The sequence below is a fragment of the Lepidochelys olivacea genome, assembly GCF_965140295.1.
Source record: "Lepidochelys olivacea isolate rLepOli2 genome assembly, chromosome: 8".
NCBI lineage: Eukaryota > Metazoa > Chordata > Testudines > Cheloniidae > Lepidochelys > Lepidochelys olivacea.
In genome coordinates, this window is record NC_140418.1 from 7561690 (window position 1) to 7583289 (window position 21600).

Below are 21600 nucleotides of genomic sequence, written 5' to 3' on the forward strand. Positions count from 1 at the left end.
TTGTGCCATAAACACAAGACACTCCACTTCTTGTCTGGCGAGCACTGGGTTGGCTGGAAAATTCAACTATGTAAAGCAAGGGATGTTGCTGTTAGTCACAGAAATGAAAGCTGAGCTAGAAGTAACGCTAATGTAACACAAAATGAAGACGTGTGTGGGCTAGTGTGAGGAGACCCACTGGTTAGTCTCAGAATTTTTTGAAATGAGTTTTTATAGTTGTTACTGAACTGCAGAGAGCATATAAAGCAAATATTGAAGATGTTCCTTGCAGCGATGGCCTGCTATGGTAACTTATCTCTAGTCGTGTTCTACTGTGCTAAAGTTAAAATTATTTGTTTTGAAATATTTGCTAAGGACCTTTCAATTGAAGTCTTCTCTCTTGTGTTAGCTCGTTTCTGCATCCGTAATCTTGTGGATCTAGACTCCCATCTGTTTGCTCTAAACGCAAAACTTAAGTGACCTCATACTCTCTTGTATTAACAGACTGTCATATCTGACTGGCACAAATTCTAGGCATTCAGTGAATTATTGTGCCTTAATATTGCTGAGGTCATGGTTAAAATTGTATAGGTGTGTGTGTTTGAAGTTGGGAGCTTATTTTCAGTATCTGTAGGTGTCATAAATATAAAGGGAAGGGTAAACCCCTTTGAAATCCCTCCTGGCCAGGGGAAAGCTCCTCTCACCTGTAAAGGGTTAAGAAGCTAAAGGTAACCTCGCTGGCACCTGACCAAAATGACCAATGAGGAGACAAGATACTTTCAAAAGCTGGGAGGAGGGAGAGAAACAAAGGGGTCTGTGTGTCTGTCTATAGTCTGTCTTGGCCGGGGATAGACCAGGAATGGAGTCTTAGAACTTTTAGTAAGTAATCTAGCTAGGTACGTGTTAGATTATGATTTCTTTAAATGAGAAAAGAACTGTGCTGAATAGAATAACTATTTCTGTCTGTGTATCTTTTTTTAACTTAAGGTTTTGCCTAGAGGGGTTCTCTATGTTTTGAATCTAATTACCCTGTAAGGTATCTACCATCCTGATTTTACAGGGGGGATTTCTTTATTTCTATTTACTTCTATTTTTATTAAAAGTCGTCTTGAAAGAAAACTGAATGCTTTTTCATTGTTCTCAGATCCAAGGGTTTGGGTCTGTGGTCACCTATGCAAATTGGTGAGGCTTTTTATCCAACATTTCCCGGGAAAGGGGGGGGGGGTGCAATTGTTGGGAGGATTGTTCATTGTTCTTAAGATCCAAGGGTCTGGGTCTGTAGTCACCTAGGCAAATCGGTGAGGCTTTTTACCAAACCTTGCCCAGGAAGTGGGGTGCAAGGTTTTGGGAAGTATTTTGGGGGGATAGACGCATCCAAACAGCTCTTCCCCAGTAACCAGTATTAGTTTGGTGGTGGTAGTGGCCAATCCAAGGACAAAGGGTGGAATATTTTGTACCTTGGGAAGTTTTGACCTAAGCTGGTAAAGATAAGCTTAGGAGGTTTTTCATGCAGGTCCCCACATCTGTACCCTAGAGTTCAGAGTGGGGGAGGAACCTTGACAGTAGGACATGGAGTTGTAGCATTATAACTAAGGCTACGAGTATGTCACGGAGGTCGCAGAAGTCACGAAATCAGTGACTTCCAGAGATCTCTGACATTGGGGCCCTGCAGCAGCCCAGCCCCCACTGGCAGCAGGGGCCACAGCTCCCTGACACTGCATGCAGTGGGACAGAGTGCAGGACCCTCCTACCTCTCCATTTTGTCAGGGATGTTTTTAGTAAAAGTTAAGGACAGTCACGCTTCTGTGAATTTTTGTTCGTTGCCCGTGACCTGTCCATGACAAAATCGTAGCCTTAATTATAACTTGTGTGTAAAAGGAGATATGGTTGCTCATACTTGAGTGCTTTCTAAGGTAGGGGATTCCAGCCTTGATCAATTGAGATGGCAAAATGCATGGAAATATAATCAGTAATCACTAGAAGTGAGATTTGAACATAAGATCTCCTGTTTTCCAACTCATGTAATTTGCTGTAGGATACAGGCTTTCTGATTAATAGCTTTCTCTCTCTCCCCTTCCTCCTTCCCATCATGTTGGTGTATTTATAAGCAGTAACTTAACTGCAGGAACTACGCCCAAAAAGACTTTGAAGCGATATTGCCCTAATTAGCATATACAGAAGCGAAAATCAGGTCCCAGATGCCAAAATCGATTCCAAAAAGGTGACTTCCCTTTCAAATATTTTTAAGTAGTCACGTCTGACATCTTATTATTCTATGTGTAATTAACCTGATCTATACCACACCACACCATACCATACCAAACCAACATGTGTGAATTTTAATTTTTCTTTGCCATTCTTGCAACATTTCTTAACAATAAGCGTAAATGACGTCAGCCTTAACTTTGACATTGCTACTGTTCCCCCTTATCTAGGGAAGAGGAAGAGAGCTGTTTGTCCACTGAAGATAGACTGGTGAGCTGGAATGGTTCACCTACCATACGGTTGTATGATATAAATACCTAGATAATTAGAAACATAACATTGAATGTGTTGATCAGCTTGAAGAATATCTGTTTCCATTGCAGCCTCCTTGAAGGCATTCTATGGAAATGTCCTGAGTGAGTACTAGTGTGTTCCTCAGGACCACTGAACCCCAAAATATTTTGATTTGCTTGCCAATCAGTTAGGGCACACCACTTTTTTATTTAGTTTACTTTGTTGGGTTTTAAATAGGATTAAGTAGTAAGTAGAATGGATTTTTAGCATTGATCATTTTTCCATTTTCATTTTCAGCTGACTGAAATGGATTAATTCTTGATAAACTATTCTGACATCAAATTTACATTTGCTCAGAGTTTTCTGTGTCATTAACATTTTTCATTCCCTGATTGTTAGCTTTGCTTACTTCCCAACAGTAGAAACTACATGTTTGGTCTCAATGCAAGTTCATTCCGAATGTTTTTGCTATGAAATATCCAATAACATTTTGTGCAAACAAAGACAATTAATATAGATGCACAGTTTGGGGGGGAGGAGAGTAAAAAGATCTGTCTACCATGAGGGTTTTTTCCTCTGAATAACAGAGCAAAGTGAGAGCTGCTGCTTCTCCCAAGGCCAACCCGCTGTTCATCATTCATGCTGGCTCATATAGTGCCTTGTGTCATAAATATAAAGGGAAGGGTAACCACCTTTCTGTATACAGAACTATATAAAATCCCTCCTGGCCAGAAGCAAAACCCTTTCACCTGTAAAGGGTTAAGAAGCTAGGATAACCTCGCTGGCACCTGATCAAAATGACCAATGAGGAAACAAGTTACTTTCAAAGCTGGAGAGGGGGATTCTGTTTTGTTTAAATGGCTGATAAAATAAGTTGTGCTGAATAGGATGTATATTCCTGTTTTTGTGTCTTTTTGTAATTTAAGATTTTGCCTAGAGGGATTCTCTATGTTTTGAATCTGACTACTGTGTAAGGTATTTCCCTTCCTGATTTTACAGAGGTTTTTCTTTTACTTTAATTAAAATTCTCTTTTAAGAACTGATTGCTTTTTCATTGTTCTTAAGATCCAAGGGTTTGGGTCTGTGTTCACCTATGCAAATTGGTGAGGATTTTTATCAAACCTTCCTTAGGAAAGGGGGTATAGGGCTTGGGGGGATATTTTGGGGGGAAGACGTCTCCAAGTGGGCTCTTTCCCTGTTCTTTGTTTAACACATTTGGTGGTGGCAGCATAAGGTCCAAGGACAAAAGGTAAAAGTTTGTACCTTGGGGAAGTTTTAACCTAAGCTGGTAAGAACAAGCTTAGGCGGTCTTTCATGCATGTCCCCACATCTGTACCCTAGAGTTCAGAGTGGGGAAGGAACCTTGACACCTTGTTTGTAAATAAACATGCAAACTAATCTCCTGAAACATTTCTTTTAGCGATATTACCCTCTTTTCCTTTACTAATTGCTTTAGTTAAGAAATGGAAAATGTTCCTTTAACTTATACTTTTGTCATGGTAGCCATGTTAATTCACTTGATAAAAAATGATGGCTTGCTACAATACAAAAGTTCTTTTAATACTTTTCTTGAAAGGTGACCACTAGCTAAGCTGCAAATGCTTAGAGGCAAGCTTTCAAATCAGTACATGGACATGACTCTTATTGATGAGAGCTACATGGTTAAATGGCATTGTCCTCCTATGAAACTTATCTTTTAGTTCCTTGTCTCCCTGGATGCATTTTCTTGTGATTCACACCTGAGTTTGAGTTCCTTTTCACTCTGGAGGCAACCAGAGCTATCATTTAGACATGCTTGAAGTGTTAATAGGGATGTTAGTGGTACTGGGGGAAACAGGCATGGAAAGTGCTATCAAAGCAGCTTTAGCTGCCTTCATATAAACATATATTAAAACCCACTTTGCAAGATCACAGGAAGTGAGTATATCTCCAGGGCTACAAAATTCCTAGGCAAAAGAGGTTTGAGCAACAGATAGGAAAAGAAATACTTCTTCTAAGAACTCTCCTCCATCTTCCATAGAGCACCCTCAACTATCTATTTCAAACTTTTTAAAACTTATGCTCTTCTCAGAGAGACCCCATTCACTGTGAAAGTGATCTGCCTGACTTAAACTGGTTCTCAAAAAGGACAACCTAAAAAGGCAATGAATGCATCACTTGAAAGTCGGATATGAACAGACTGTATGTTTCAGAAAAAGAGAGCAGTCACGTAAGATGCATGCTGCGGTAAAGTCCTTTCCATTCCAGCCTTGCGAGGTCACATAGATAGAAAGAAGCATTACTTGTGGGAGGGAGGGAGAAACTGCTATGTCAAACTTCTGTAGACACATTTCAGTCTTCAGCTGCCTTATACCTGTTTCTCCAGAGTTGTTTTGCCTTGGTGAAAAGAATTAAAAGGATGAAAAGGTTAGGTCATCTTTTGAATAACATTTCCATCACGTAAAGCCCCTGAGGATACGACGAGATTTTCTGCAGGAGCATGAGGTGTAAATGATATTTCCAGAAGGTAACAGGCTCTACACCTAGAGGAAGGCTGCACAGTACAAGCAAAATGATTGGTCACATCTGTTTGAACTATTTGAATCTAAGAATAAGGCAGTAGTCAAGAGAGAGTTGGAAAAAGAGAAGCTTTCCCTACCATTTTAACAAAATTCATAATTTCAGGTCTGAAGAGGATTTTATAACTCTTTTTTTTGTGGTGCTCATCTTAGCACAGCACACAATCAATTTATCTTCCTGATGCTCCAGTGAAAGTTGTATTGAAAGCTTGAAGCTTAAAAAACACAGACACACAAGCTGTTCTGTTGGGAAGGGTATTCCTGTTTAAGGCTAGTAAATCTGCAGGGGATGTGAAAATGCCTTAATTTGTCACAGCCTTGTTAAACTGGCACGTAACACAATTTCTTTAGGTGATTTCCCAGTGCCACTCTTTGGAAAGCTGTATACACTTTCTGGATTTGTGTTCCTCTTAATCTCATCCCCTCCCTTCATTCAGTTCCTATTTTCTTCTTTAAGAAGTGCTGACTTTTACATTAGCAGTGCAATTGTGAACTTTAAACACCAGGATAGTGAAGTCTATAGGCAGATTTTCATAATACTGTCCAATGTCTGTTCTTGCTCTTGTAAACTAAAATGTTTGCAGTTTCCTTTTGAATTCTAATTGCACATTGTGCTTACTTTTAAGTGTGTCTCTTGTTTTTGCAGGGCTCTAGAATTGACTATTGCAAACAGTATTAAGGAAGGGTTCTATTTGCAATAGTACAAGCTGAGTCAGTGAGCCTGGTTACATCCTTGTTCTATGTATATCCATGTCCTCCTATGTAGACAAGTCAAGAATTCAAGCTTTAGCATCAGTATTGCTGATTTTTAGTTGTCAGATAGCTCTAAACTGCTATTAGAAATAGCAAATAGCTCCCTGTATGTAGGTGAGAAGCTTTCATATTGCAAGTCACTGTTGTGGAAGTTCTTTACATTTCCAAAGTTTTAGCCTGGTTATGGAACATGGTCAAGATCCTGTTTACACTAGAAACTGGAATGCTACTGTAATTTCTTGACCGTTTGTAGTGTAGGTGAGACTTTTGTCTTACCTACGGAAGCTAACCTTTGTGTAATAACTTGACATACTGAATATTACATATTAGCTTATGATCTCCTGAGCCTATGAAATGTAGATGCCTGTGGTTAATTAGTATTTCCTACATGTTCTGAGAACTGCAGCTCTGAACACACATCTTATGGGGGAAAACTCATTAGTCTGTACTCTTTTGATTGAGAATACTGAATGTGGTAGATGCTGACAAGTTTCTTCAACTATCTTATGGAAATGTAGGATTTTTCCTTCTCCTTCAGGATGTTTTGCATGAAGTAAAACCCTATTTAAACAAGATTTAGCAATAGAAATATTTTTTTAAATAGTATGCACAGTATATCTACTCTTAAATTGCACAAAAGGTAATCTAAATGGGTACCATCTGTCAGACCTAGACACTAGTGTCAAAGTATGTGGTGGTGGTAATCTTCTCGGGTATCTCAGCCCTTTCATACTCCCACGACCCCAGCTGATCATCTGATATTGATGTTAACTTCACTAGAACCCCAGGTATCCTACCTACACAAAGGTATCTGTATGGGTATCCGCTTTGACGGGATATTGCTGTTCTGGGCAAACAGTTTTAGGATCAGGTTTTTCCTGTAACCCTTTTAGAACTTAAATTTCTTCTGGATGTGTATCCACAAAAACACAGCTAACAGTTGCCTTAACCCATATTTGCATCTTCCACCCCTAGATAGGTAGTCTGCTCTTGTGGTAAATCTCTTTAAAATGTTCTCATCTCCTTCCAAGGCTATGTCTACACTAGCCATTTCTGCAGAAAATCTTCCCACTGTTACTAACATGGCACAGATGTAAAAAATATGGTGGTTAAAATGTTGGCAGCTGTCTGATGCCTTGTGCATACTATTACTTGAACCGTTGCTACCACCAGTAGAGCTGCAATGATGGGACCTTTTCAGAAAAAGGTTAGTGAAGCCAGGAGGACAATAAATGGTTTTCCCTAAAGGTGTTGCCTTGAAAACAGTTCACCAGAATTGACTGAACAGTCTGTTGCTGTGGGATCTTGGTGTCACGAAAATGGCAGAATGAAGTGAAAGTATAGTATACTTCATGTACGCTTATAGCCACCTTTAGCCACGTGAGGCAGGACGTGGAAGGATTGTTACCAAACTTAAATGGTGTCAGCCTACTCTTTTTCTTTTTCTTCTATGGGTTTTGCAAGAGTCAGATATTCACAAAACATTTATCTGCCTCTCGCCATGTCGTCACCAGGCACCAACTTGTTCAGTCAGATGCTTGTGGACACTCCAGGATGTCAGCTGAGAATTTGTCAGACAGTAGACTTTTACTAGCTCTCCGTTGGTGTCAGGACTCTGTTATTGCTAGTACTAAGATAGGGACATAGAAATTGCGATACTGGATTAAATCTGACCCATGGTCTGTCTAATATAGTAGCCGGATTCCCGCAGTGGCCAATCCAATAAGTTTCAAAAGAAGTTTCAGTAGCCTTAGAAGAAATTAAAAGTGGACTGCTGAAGGGACAGTGGAATATATGAGAGAAAATGAGGATTCTTCTTTGAAATAGCTGTCTTCCTGTTTTCTTAATCTTGTTTACATTAACTAGGAGTGAACACTGTCACTCTGTGATTAATCCAGTGAGCTAACAAAATATAAAATTTTGGTAGTAGACAAAACTTAATGTCACACAATTTCGTAAGGGGGAAAAATTCTTGGTCTGAGTTCCACTATTTCTTCCCTATCAGTTTCTTCTTCCTTATCACTTCTCCTTCCTCGTCGCTCCATTGCTTTTCGGTTCTACCCTTTCTTTAGTTCCTTTTATCACTTTTCGGTTTGTTTCCCCCCTATCAAATAATAATAAAAAATTGTGTAATGATATTCAGCAGAGCGTTAACCCCATACATTTACAGCCAGGCCAGCTGACTTGTATTTAATATAGGAAAAGCTACACTAATATGAAATACAAGAATCGTCTAAATTAAATGTTGGCATCTGTGAGTATTGCATCCTAGATCTAGTGTCTGTCCCTAGTTCACAACCTGTGGCTGGTTTTAGTGAAAATCCAGTTGTCTTTTTCCTGGAGAATAGCTTTGTTCTTGGCTGACTAAAATGTTGGCTCTCATTAGCATTTTGGGATGTGACTTCACTATTAATAGGTTTCAGAGTAACAGCCGTGTTAGTCTGTATTCGCAAAAAGAAAAGGAGTACTTGTGGCACCTTAGAGACTAACCAATTTATTTGAGCATGAGCTTTCGTGAGCTACAGCTCACTTCATTGGTTAGTCTCTAAGGTGCCACAAGTACTCCTTTTCTTTTCACTGTTAATACATACATTTATTTCTATAAATACTTCCAAAATTTTATGTTCAGTATTTCAGAGGTTTTTCTTCAACTCTTTTGAAGCTGTGTAAGATGTGAAGCATTGGATAGACTTTTTCTCCCCTTCTCCATGGGTAATCGGCTTTGTTAGTGTTAGCATACTAAAGAACTTTCCATCTTACAATTTCCACTGATTAAAACATACAGAAAGTTTTCACTCATAATTACACAACCTGTTTTCCTTTCTTCCTTAGTTTTCTTTTCTTTTTTGGAGAGTCGGAAGCAGTAGTAGTGGTTTCTATCTGTTTACCTTTGAATCATTCTAGGTGTAAATTATATTGCGGTAGTGGCAAGGAAACCCCAGTAATGGACCAGACCCCTTGTGCTAGGGATTGTACAAACACATGACCAAGACAGATTGTCATCACTTTAGGGCAAAGACTGAGTAAAGGCTTCTGCAGTTGATTGAGAGAGAAGCGGGCTAAGCTAATGAGATCATAGGCAGTTGTGCTTTGCCAATTTCTCCATGAATAACTTTTGTATTGAAACACTAGTTTGGCTGTTGCTGGCTGATATTCTGATGCACTAGAGTGATTCCAGGATGGCAGTATGTAACTAATTGGGACACATAGCAAGACAGGGCTGTCGGGCAGGGTTTCCCAGATTGTGGTACATGAGCTTAATGTTCCATCAACTCTCTTCACAGCAACTCTTTTTAAGAAGGTGGTATATGAATCAATAAAGTATGTGACCTGCTGTTCTAGCAGAAACACTGAGCATAAATAAATGGTCTGCTCTTGATCATCACGTGTCATCTATGAGCCTTACTGTTCAGGGTATCAGAAATACTTAGTATATGCAGCACTGATGTGTTAACAAAGGATTTCTCAGCCAAGGGACAGATGGCTCTTGTCTTGTACTAATCTCAGCTGCAGGTATGGACTAGGCCATTCCTGTACAGGGTAGGAAGCCAATTAATGCCCTGTTCATAGAATTAACGAGTTAAGGTGCTGACTGGAAATGGAGATACTGAAATAGAGGGTTTGGGCTTTCTGCTCTCTTAATTTCTTCAATCCCTATCATCTAGTAAATATCACAGCAAATAGTTTGTACATTTTCATGTGAAACTGAAACACTCAATCTTCCCCAAGAATTGAGGGAATGCCTGTACAGCAACAATCTACAGTGGATCTTCTGTGAATCTCTGGTGCTCTACTATTCAAATTAATTTTCTATAACTTGTGTTGGTTTTTATTTGTTTAAAGCTTCAGATGAGTTATGTCTACTTTTCTTTAAAAATACTCTGTTCCAAATGAAACACTGGATTTTGCCTATTTTACACGTGGTCTTTTAAATGTGGTGGTTTGGTTACTCCTTCCACCCTACTCGTTTATAATATTTTAAACTGTTAAGCAATTAGGTCTTATGGGGTTTGGTTTTTTTTTTTTGTTTGTTTGTTGTGGGGAACCCCTCTTGTTTGTTCTTGATGGGCTACGGAATTTGTTTTCAAGTAATTACCATGTACATCAATTCTCATGGTAGGGCTTTTCTTCTCTACTGAGACTGGGGGCAGGTACCATTCTGTTAACTATGCTTATGACATTGAGAAGCTCATTAAGACGATTTCTTTGAGAGCTGTACATAGTGAGTCTAAGCATGATCCATCATTACACTTTCCTGTTCAATTACTGGTTTTCATAGTAGGGAGTTCAGGGCTTAGGAGAGTTGTTAAATGTGTTCTCTGACGGCTGCTACTCTGAAACCATTCTATAGAGAAACGTTACATGTTCTCTCTTCCAGCCAGAAAGCAGGAGGTAAAAAGATTGCACTTTTTTAATCTAAAGCAAGCCCTTCCTCCTTCATACTAGTGTAAAAAACTGTTCCCCTGCTTTTCTACAGCAAGAAGAAAGGGAGACAAAAAAGATATGGGCGAAGAGAAGCAGTTTGGAGAAACAGGTCTCTCCATCTGAGCCATATATTCTCTCAATTTGTAGAGGCTCTTGACATAAGTGTACTTCCCTCATGCTGTCCCTCTGGGCTCTCTAGCATTCCTCCCTCCCCCGCCTCTTACATCCTTTACACAGCTTTCCAGACTTTTGTTGGGGAGCCAATTTTGAGCCTACTAATTTACTCACTCTGACCCCCACCACCTCTTCTGCTGGGCTCTTTTCTTTCTACGGGAGCTCCGTTTCCTGCTCTTTAGCTGTTTCCACCACATATAGGGGCTCTGTCTAATCTGAGCCAGCGGCTCTGACTGTACAGCTGACAGGCCCTGCATCTAATCCTCTGCTTTCTGCTGAATCTTGACATTTGTTCTTTTTCCCCCGTTCTCCATCCCAACTTATTCCTTGCTTTCCCTTACTCCAGAGTGACCTGGCCAGAAACTTACTTTTGCTACTTCACTATTGGAGTCCCTCTTCCATAGCTCTCTGTCCTTCTTCTTGCAGTGGCTTACCTAGGGTCACCAAGGGAGTCGGACCATTTTAGGGGAACCCTGCATCTTTCCAGAGCAGCTGCCACTCAACTATGGGTACCCTAAGGCAATGTCTATCAGGACTAATTCCTTAGCTTGTCAACAGAAGCCTCGTAGTACTGGATTCCCTAGACTAGTCAGAGTGATCCTAAAACTATCTCCAAAGGGCACACAGAGAAAAGGACTTGGTACCTTAAGACAGTCAAGACCACTGAAGGGTAATTCTTTATTCCTTAGCTTTTCCTTCAGATGGACCACACCAAGAATAATCCATCATTCCCAAAGATTCTCACCCCTCTTCTAAGGTCCCTTTTATGCAGATCACCAAACTGTTCCACACATGATGAAGTTTGAAAGGTCATGGCTGATTTGCTAGGCTTCCTACCTGATGCTGTAACATAGAAAAGAGATAAGACACATGATGAGAAAATTGCTTATTGGTATTCTTGAGTTGTCTTTCTCTTCTTCACTCCATGGCTTTTCCTGGTCTAGAAATATTCAGTCTGATTAAAAAGAGACAATGCTCTCTTTTTATGGGCAGTAGCGAATTGCCTAATTGTTTACCTCCTGCTTCCTGATTGCAGTGATTTTCACTGTAGTAACTATAGTAGCCTACTAGATCTGTTACCTCATGGGAAAGCCTTAACAGCTTCATATCTAGATCAAGTTCTTTGCCTGGAAATTGTGTTGCTCATTTGAGCTGGGAGCTTGACGACTTCAGTCACTTCATCTGATTCATTGACACTGCAGGGGGAGTTTGCCATATTCTCTGCGTTACTTAAATTTTATAGGGCTACAACTTGATAGTTAATTGCATGTACTTTGTGGACACCTATGCTGCTTCCCTCCCTCTTCAGATATTTTATAGGCCCCCAACAGATTGCTGCCATACTTGACACTGTGGTGCCCCCTGAGGGGGAGAACTGAGAATTACTTTTTCTCCCTTAATTACTTGGCTTCCTAAGAGATGTAATTATTTTTTAAAACACGTTACACTTTACATGGATGATACCTGTGAAGTTCTGCAACAAAACAAAAACCCTAATAAATGCCATTTTATTTCCTATAGAAGTAAGTTTCTAGTGGGATTTCTGTGGAATAGTATTTAAATTCCAGGAGAATAAATATCTGCTCTGGTCTCATGGCTGAAGTTTGCGGGGTATCATACATGGATAAGAAATGTACCTTTTTACACTAGTTCAGTACACACTCAGTTTGAAAAAACAATACCCATGACAATCTGTAAATCCGGTAGCATTCAAGTACCTGGTAGCACTGTGGAAACTTAACATCACAATTCAGAGATCTGTCTTTAGTACAAGCCATGAATGCTAAACAGCCACAAGGTGTTGAGGAGGGCTAAATGCATCCTTTAAGATAAGTCATCAGACATCTGTGTAATAAAACTTTGGTGTGAACAGCATGTGCCATGTTAATTTTAGATGTAAAGTGAGTGGATTTTTTTCTTTTATCGGTTTTTTGTAGGAACTGGAGACATTGTTGCTGTCATGATTACAGAGTCCAAGGTAAAGGAGATCCTAAATTACTTGGAAAAGAACATCTCTGTCCTGATGGCAATAGCAGTTGGTGCCCGTGTTCCTCCAAAGAATTTTAGTCGTGGCTCTCTAGTCTTTGTGTCAATATCATTCATCGTTTTGATGATAATTTCATCAGCATGGTTAATATTTTACTTCATCCAGAAGATCAGGTACACAAATGCACGTGACAGGAACCAGGTAAGATGCCCCTTGTTTCTATCTATTTAGATGTTTTTATTTTTATATATTGCTGTAATTAACTATCAGATCATATACATAGTAATTATACTATGCTATTAACAATGAACCCTGTATTCCGAAAGAGTGTATACCAATGGAGGAAAATTTCATCTAGCAGATGCTTGCTATGATGAGTAACATATCGCCATACAAAAAACAGGAAGGAATACTATTCAATACTAAAGTTACTCTAGTTGATTGTCATTGCACATTCTTTATTATTGGGCCACAAACTGAAGTGTGATTGACTTTTTCAAATTATTAGTCTGAGAAAGTAAATCCTGGGTTTTTAGAAATCCATCACTCTTAGCCTGAGAAATTGAAAGTGAACTGCTTGAGCTGTGTGTAATAGGATATAATGAAAATCCTAAAGAAAGAATGCATCTCCTTATGATTATTCTTTAGTTTCTTGAATCTGCTCATTAATGAATATGGAGTTATTTAAAGTGAGAAATTCCTTCCTTTAGAACTCTAAACAAAAATGACCCAGTGTTATAAACTGATGTGCAGTGCAGTAAAATATTTTCTGCTGCTTCAAGTAGTGTCCCTATGGGTGTTCTACTGTAGTTGTATCTGAGACCCTGCACTGCTGATTGGAGAACTTTGTTGGTAGTGTTTGTTCAGCCTGCGCATGCGCTGCCTCCTTGTGCGCTGCCATGAGGCAAACCAGCACTGTGCAGGCAAACCCTCCTCATTTCCTTTTCAGCTGCCCCTGGTGAGAGACGGAGCTTTAGCTATTCGTTGGTGGATCATTAATCTCTTTAGAAGTGCTAATCTTTAGCTATTTTTAAGCTTCTTTTCTTTCTTTACTCCATTTATCTTTTATTTGGCCGTTGCCCAAAACAAAAAAGACTTCATTCTTTCCTCAACCATCTGTCTACGGACCCCCCCTTGGACGGGGTATTTCCAGCTCTCCAGGCTTCAAGAAGTGTCTCAGTTGCAAGGAATCTATTCCAGTGACTGATGGACACTCTCAGTGTGTCCGCTGCTTGGGAGAGGAGCACATCCCACAGAAGTGTGGTTTGTGCCAGCAACTGAAGCCCAGGTCCAGAAAGGATGGAGAACTGAGACTCAAACTCCTACTCACAGAGGCAGCCCTTCAATCATCAGGACCCCAGATGGCGAAAAACCTCACCACAACCCTCTACTTCTAAGGGAGGTGAACCCAAAGAGATGTCCATGAGCCACTCGCACAAGGCCTCTAAGAAAAGGACCATGAGTCCCCACAAAGACCCCTGATCGAGGTAAAGACTATCTCCAGCTCGATTGTCTGTACTGCTTGCACCAAAGCTTTCTAAATCCACTACCCAGGGCTTGCGCAGTACTGCCCCAAAAGAGCACGTGGGGCTGCCTAAGGACACAATGGGCACAGGCAAGGAGCCATCAGTACTGTCTGGTGCGACAAACATAGAAAATCCACCTAGAATGGACATAAACATCATACCACCTGTGGCACGCCAGGCCTGGACGGACCATACTACCAGGACCATATGACTGACTCCTTTGGTGCAGGCATCGCAGTTCCAACAACCACCACTGGTTATCGACACCTTCGGCACCACCAGTCTTCTGCTACGCGATGGACCTCTTGGTGTCTGATGTGCTGGATTCGCCTCTGGTCAGTACCGGCGCCCCTCTACCGAGTTCACCCAGAGCTCCTGACTCACCAACAACCTCATGTCATGCACTACCCTTCTCATCCACTGAGTCAGAAAGTGAGCAAGAGGACTTGGTTTCCCATTGCTCTTCTCACCCTCCGTATAGTGCCCAATTCCACCATGGACCACAACCATACCATCCACCTGATCCACAGCCTCCCTCGTGTGGACAGCCTTGGTACCAACCACCTGGTCCCTCCCCACCCTCGCAATGGCCCTACTGTGATCCCTGACAGGCTCAAAGACAAACATGCCTCCCATAGCGCTAGTGTGGCCTATCAACAACTGAGGAGACATCCTCCTTCAGCTGCTGCATCGAGGGCATCTGAGCTCCCTGAACTGACGGTGGAGGAACGAGAGGCTGAAGCCAAGGAGGAAGTTACCCCTCAGGCTAATTTCTCATTGTCATCACCAGATGAGACCGTGATGCTCCCTCCACCATCAATGGCAGATGACTTTAAAGTATTTCAGGACCTGGCCTAGCAGGTGGCAGAGGCACTACAGATGCCACTACAGGAGGTGACTGAGTCACACCACAAGCTATTGGACATCTTATATTCTTCTACAGAGTAGCCCTCCCTATTAATGAGGCACTCTTGGACCCTGCCAAAATCATATGGCAGACCCCCACATGGGTCCTGTCAACATGTAAGCAGGCCAACAAAAAATATTACATGCCAGCGAAAGACAGTTTCTCTTGACCTCCCAATTTGAACACAGTGGATGTGGTTAACTCAGAAGGCCCCAGCACTATTTCACATCCAGCCCTACATTTGAATCACCCTCTTGAAATAGTAATGGTCTAATAATGTGATCACAGTCAAAAAGAGAATTAAAAGTATTTGGCATGCTCTAAATAGACCTCAGAATCATAGAAAGAAATATAAGACTGGAAGGGACCTCAAGAGATCATTAAGTCCAGTCCCCTGCATTAAGACAGGACCAAGTATACCTAGACCATCCTGGACAGGTGTTTGTCTGTCCTGTTCCTAAAAGGTCCCAATGATAGGGATTCCACAATCTCCCTTTGCATATGTCTACTTCACATTGTAAGCTCAGGGTTGTTGGGACTGGAATCCGCTGACTTGTGTTAGAGAACCCAGGACTTGAGCGTCTAATGCTGGTTGTTAACCCTGTGTTCAGGATTTTCTAACCTGGGGCTCTGGCAACCACACAGCAGCACGCAGACCTGAGTCAAACCATACGCCAGATTCCCAAGCACTCTCCCGAAATGTGGCCTCTCTAGCCCTTTGACATGGTGCATAGTGGAAAACTTTACTGCCCACGTTGCATGTTTCAGGAAGTTTGAACAGCCTACCAACACATCCTGCTGAGTAATCACTTTGCTGTGTGTGCTTCCAGCTATCAGAGCGAGCAACATGGAGGAGGTGCCTCTTGAAGAACTTCCCTTGATTTAGCTTTCACCCTTGTCTCATGAAACAGGCAGAGCTCCTGTGACATGCTGGCGGACATTTCCGCAGTGTTTTCTGACCCACCAAAGGCACTTGACATACCTTATGATGGAGGAGGAGGAGGTGTACCTAGGCATGGTAGACTCAAAACTGTCCGATTGCTGTTCATGACACTCTGTCTAGTTGCTGATGCCCCCTATGTAGACCAGCACTTCTGGAACAGTGCCACAAGCAGCGGATGACATTCGTCATCATGCAATTGGATGAAATGTGATCTAATCTAAGACACTAAGGGCCTAATTTTCATCAGATAATCTCCATATATGCTTGAGCTCTTCGGGTGCACTAGGACTTGTGTATAGACAGGATGGATTTTCTCATCCAGTGTGTGCGAGTGTTAACGTACAAGGATGTGCACCTGCAGTTACACATGCCTAAGCAGAAAATGAGTTGAGGTTCAATTGAAAATCAAGCCCTGATACTTCCCCAAGAGTACTAGCTAATTTCATCTGATTTCAGTGCATCTCATCAAGTTAGTGTGGTGGTCTATTTCAGTCAAATGTAGCATGTGTGTACTAGGAGTTCCCAAGAAGTTCCTTGGTTCTAAGGATTGCTGGTCATCTCCTGAGCTATTGTAGGGTCATTGCAGGCCTGATAGTCACATAGCACTCTCTCCTCATTTGCAACTACTAAATAGCTTTTTTAAAAAATAGCAAAATGGCATTGCTTTTCTAACATTATTCTTCCCTGTAAGCAATTGCTGGTGATGCCACAGAGCTGTTATGAGATTGCAAATAGAATGGTTGGTAATTCATGAGACACTGTAAGACGTTATCCTCCTTATGAAAAAGTTTTGTGACCACAGTTCTACTGGACTTAAAAGTCCAGAGATGCAGCTGGACAGAATTCTCTACATTAACCATTACAGAGTGACTTGCAGAATGATGGCAGTTGGTAAATTAAAAACAGAATTTACTGCCCACGTCATTAAGAGATGTAATTATGTAGGCTCAGTGTCTGATTTGACATTCTGAAAGCTGCCCGAGAACATTCAGACCAAGAAATGAGTCATATTAAAGGTCCAGTTCTCTGGGGAGTTGAGTGCCTTCATCTTTTACTAACTTCATTGGGTCCTGTAGTTGGCACCTGACAGTGATTTTCTATAGTTCCAAAAAGCTGATCCTGAAAGTTATTTTAAAGAAAACATAGCCCTTATTTACTATCCTAGTTAGTGGACTGAGAACTGATTAACTTCATAATGCACTACACTTCTACAGTGCACTCTGTATAGATTGTCAAAATTCACTCCAAACACTAAGGAATTAATCCTGTAATGTTCCTGTGAGTTAAATAAGTATCCCCATTTTCTAGCTAAAGAAACTGAGGCACAGAGACTAAGGCACAGAGACTAAGTGATTTGCAGTAATTTCTTGTGTGACCTTTGGGAAAGCCCAGAGTAGTAGACAAACCTATATTGTGCTTGAAGCTATATTAGGGCTTCCTTATGGTGACGAGGGTTCTAAAGAACCAAGGAAAATATTGCAAACCTGGCTGATGTCAATGCAGAGAAGGATTCTCATGTAGACTTCATGCCACTTAACTGTGCAGAACGCCTCTGACTCTTGGTATTTCAAAACTCCATGAACCAACTTAGCCAGTCTCTGAACTTTATTGTGCTATTTCTCTTTCACCAATATTTTGTCTATAGTTGTCTGTCTAAATATGGCTCCACTGTAAGAAATTCCTTAGTCACTCATGACAGTTACTCCGATACTAATTGGACTCTGAAAGTGATAGCTTTGTTAAATGGACATGGAGCCTAATAGCCTAATTTTTCTTCATTCTCTTCCTGCTTCTGTTCCCATATACTGTCCCATTTCTTTTATGGGGAAGGATTAACAAGCCTCAACAAATCCTGCATGCATTCTTCTTGACATTCTCTTATTCTCCACACTGATGATAGAATTTGCTCTCTCTGTAGGTCCTCAGTTTGTTTTGAAACTCTGAAATTGGCTATATTCACTACTTAAATAATCATTTTCAAGAGTCATTTAAGTCCATCTGTGGTGACTTGCTCTGTGATGCCCCTTTGGATATGTTCCATTAAAAAAAGGACTCCTTATGGCTCCTTTTGAAGCTCTAACAGCTCTGCTAAATGCTACTTGAACAGTGCCTAAAACAAATGCAAAACTTTTTAAAGCTTCAAAAGTGAGACTATGTCTACACTGCGCAGCGTTTAGCGACACGGCTGTCACTACAGCCGTGCTGCTAAGCCGTGCACAACATAGCCACTGTTTGTCATCAGGAAAGAGCTCTCCTGCTGACAAAAATCTTCCACACCCACCGAGTGGGGTTAGTATTGTCAGCAAGAGAGCTCTCCTGCCGACAGAGTGCTGTTCACACCGGCATTTGTTGTTGTCGTCAAAACTTTTGTCTTTCGGGTGTTTTAATATCTCTGAACGACAAAAGTTTTGTCTTTCACTTGCCAGTGTAGACAAAGTCTGACTAAAGATTTACTTCTCCATTGTTCCCAGAAATAGTGGTTGTGGTGTGGTAGGACCTATGGAGAACCTGCAAGTTTTCCTGGGATACTTCATATTTAGGTGTCTACACTGTAACTGGTACTCATCATGATCCCTTTGGATGTTAAAAATTTAAAGGTAATTAGTACTCCATGGATGTTCCTTGAGTGACAAATTGTTCCCCCTGCATCCCATATATTGCTGTAGGCTTCTTCCCAGTGCAGATGCTTTAAAACAGCGGCTCTGTGGGGGAGGTGCTCTTATGACCTTTTTTACTTTCTTTAGATTTTTTCAAAGGTCAGGACAAACTTGATGAAATTTTTATGTGGTTTAAAAAGCTCATCTTATTAAAGTTTAATAAGGAGGTGGCAACAGCAAGAGCTCAATTTGAAGTGCTCAGATATATTGTAAAGGAGAAGCTAGAGCTTTTAGTAATGCAGGAACAGCTAATTTCTGAACTCTGCTGTTTTTAAGCAATTGTATGTAGAAGCACACTAGCCTTTCTACAGAAATCATTGAAAACGGATGCTGTGTTTCTTAAATAAAAAAAATACATCGAACTGTATGTTACAGGTGCCTTACAGTTAACCTTGTGCACTTCCACTCGTCCAAAATCATTAAACACCTTTTGTGGTTATTCAGTTTGCCAGTTAGTGATGTCTTTTTCCTTAAGCTAGTATCAGTCATGAGTCTAAAAGCAAAAATTCCATCTACCCAAGGTGTACAAATAGCAAGACTGAGACATAAAGAATATTGGTTCATCAGGGGGCTTGTGTACATTAGGAATTTTTGCATCAGTGTAAGCACATGGGTGAAAATCAAAAGTGTAGATGGTACAATTTACACTGGTTTCAAACCGGGGTAAGTTCCACTAGTGCAACACATCTGTGCTGTTTATTTTCACATTGGTGTAAACCCCTAAAGTACACAACCCCTGAAACTTAATATGATCTCCAAACTGCTATTAGAGTTACAAGATAGTTAAATGTGAAATGTTGTTAAAGATCAAGCTTGCTCTGTTAGTTTTGTAGGTGCCCAAGTTAAATATGAACGTTTCCAAAGGAAAATGAACTCTTATATTATAACTTTCAGTGCAGGTACATATGTATATGTAATTGTCACATGGTTTGAAGGTCCAATCCAGATCAGTGAGAGGTTGTCACTGCCTGCCCTGTAACTCTGGGTGCCTGAAATGTCCTGCTGCTGTAGCTCACAACCTGGCACCAGCCGACAAGCCTTCAGGTCACATCCGAAGTGTCTGTGTACTAGACAGCCCTGATCCACAGCCTGTCTACAGCCCCTTTCTGGCTCCCACCAACCTTAGTTACAACCAGCAAGGTGACTCCAACACACTCTGGAAGTTCCCCAAAATGGTATGCTCTGCAGTGTCCAGCCCTCTCCTAGACAGTTCAGAGAAAAAATCTTTGCTTGTTCCTTTAAAGAGACAAAAACACATCAGAGCTTATTAACTTACCAGGAGTAAATACACCCTACCCAGAAAACACAGCACTGAGTTGGTTTATAGTAAAAATAAAACACATTTAATAACAGAATATAGGTTGTGATGCCAAGTAAAAGGAATAGGGTTAGAAAGGGAGCGCAAATAAAAGTGAAAACGCTTGTCTAAAACTTCATCTAGTAAGGTACAGGCTTTGTTCAAGATGTTTTCTCTCACCATTCATTCTTCTTTCCAGCCCTAGCTGACTTTCCCTGTCAGGACCTTCTACAGAAGTACAAGATGCTGTCTTCCTAGTGAAAAATCTTTGCATAAGCAGGTTTCTCACCTATATTTAGTTTCCAAAGACTTCAAACCCTTCCATGGTTGAAGAACCCATTTTTCTCAGCTACCAAGAGCTCTGGCCTCTTGTTATCTAGTGATGGTTGCCAAATATGTCTTCTGTCCTTGCTTCTGTCCTCCAAAATGCAATGACTTTGTTTCAAGAGAAGGATGGCTTCAAGTTCTTCTTCCCTGCCTATGGACTTTCCATCTACCTGTATATAAATAGGGCTTCCATTGTTTTGACTTCACCATGCTTAATTTACATAAGAGTTAGGTACATAGCTGCCTTCTCTCCTTCTTGGGAGGGACCGTGATTGGCCACAAATCTTAAAGCATAATATTTCCTCATATTGTGTTCATACATACATTTCACAATGATATTAATCACTAGTGTGTCATTAGTTTTCAGAAAAGACCTCACTCTGTACACTTTTATAATACAGTATTATTGTACACAATCAGTTTATTCAGTAATTTATTACTTGAGGTTCAGCCCCATTTATTTATAGACTGGTAACCCTTTGAAATTGATTCTTTTCGGGATCAGCTCTGTTTTTTTCAAGCTCTGAGGAAAGTGACATGGAGTCTGGTGGTGAAGGAAGCTCCATGCTCTTTCATCCCTAGCTGGTGTTTGCTAAAATGCAAATAGTTCTGTTTCCTGCAATCTACCCTCCCCTTGTTAGCATGATAGCCCTGTTTACTGCTTATATGTAAACGTACCTTCTTTGTATCTGCCTCATGACCAAGCTGGGCAGAGCAGCAAACCCATCCCTTTGTCCAGAGCAGACCTGTTTGCCAATTCCCCTTGACATGCCTGGTTTAAACACATTTTAGTTATAATCTCAGCGTATATCCATAACTTTTAATATACATTGTGTACACACGTCATGAAAGAATATTAATCAGTGAGATCATTTTCAAATATACAAGGCATATTTTATACAAAGTTTACAGTAGTGTGTAAGGTGTGAATACAGGGGTGCTTAGGGTCACAGTAATACCATAACATATAATTACATACAAAAAGTCTAGATTCAAAGAAAGCTCTTTAGGGTACAAAGTTACGTGCACAGCGGGACTGAACAAAGGTTTCCAGGGCAATATTAATTCTGGCACTTCCTAACTTTTGAGTGCTTGATTCTGCAGTCTTAATGTCCTTTTAATGTAATTTTTGGTGTAATGCCCAGTTAAAATAAAAAAATTATATCATGCAGAACCATATGGATCACCAACACCATACATGGGTCATAAAGTTGGCATTGGACCTTTAGATTCACAGCACAGTCTCTACCACTTGAGCTGATCAAAGTCATAGGTTGTTATCCTCTATATTGACCAGTCACTAGAAGGGAGATGGGACACATGGTTTGCCACTGGGCTTCATAGTTCTTTGCTAATAGCAGAGTAATGTAGAGACCCAGGCTCTGAAGGGGAGTGTGCTCTAGAGATAAGACCCTTCTGCCCCATCTCTCTGTGCTTCTGTCTCCCACACCCTGCCTTCTGCCTCTTCTGGGTCTATCCTCACCCCAGATCCTACCCCTACCATTTCTGACCCCTCTGCATTCCAGTCGGGTTACTTTCTCCTCATCTTCCCTTTGTGGTTTCCAGCA

The 21600-nt window shown here is 40.9% G+C and overlaps 1 protein-coding gene across 3 annotated transcripts in view; it reads left to right on the forward strand.

Moving 5' to 3' along the window:
* The window catches only part of RNF130 (ring finger protein 130), an 88280-nt gene that overhangs the window by 30092 nt on the left and 36588 nt on the right, over nucleotides 1-21600 (forward strand). For all 3 annotated transcript variants that reach the window (XM_084635889.1, XM_084635890.1, XM_084635888.1), the window contains exon 3: nucleotides 12326-12576. In XM_084635889.1, the coding sequence (XP_084492015.1) occupies nucleotides 12326-12576 (251 nt within the window). The remainder of the gene's footprint in view (nucleotides 1-12325; nucleotides 12577-21600) is intronic.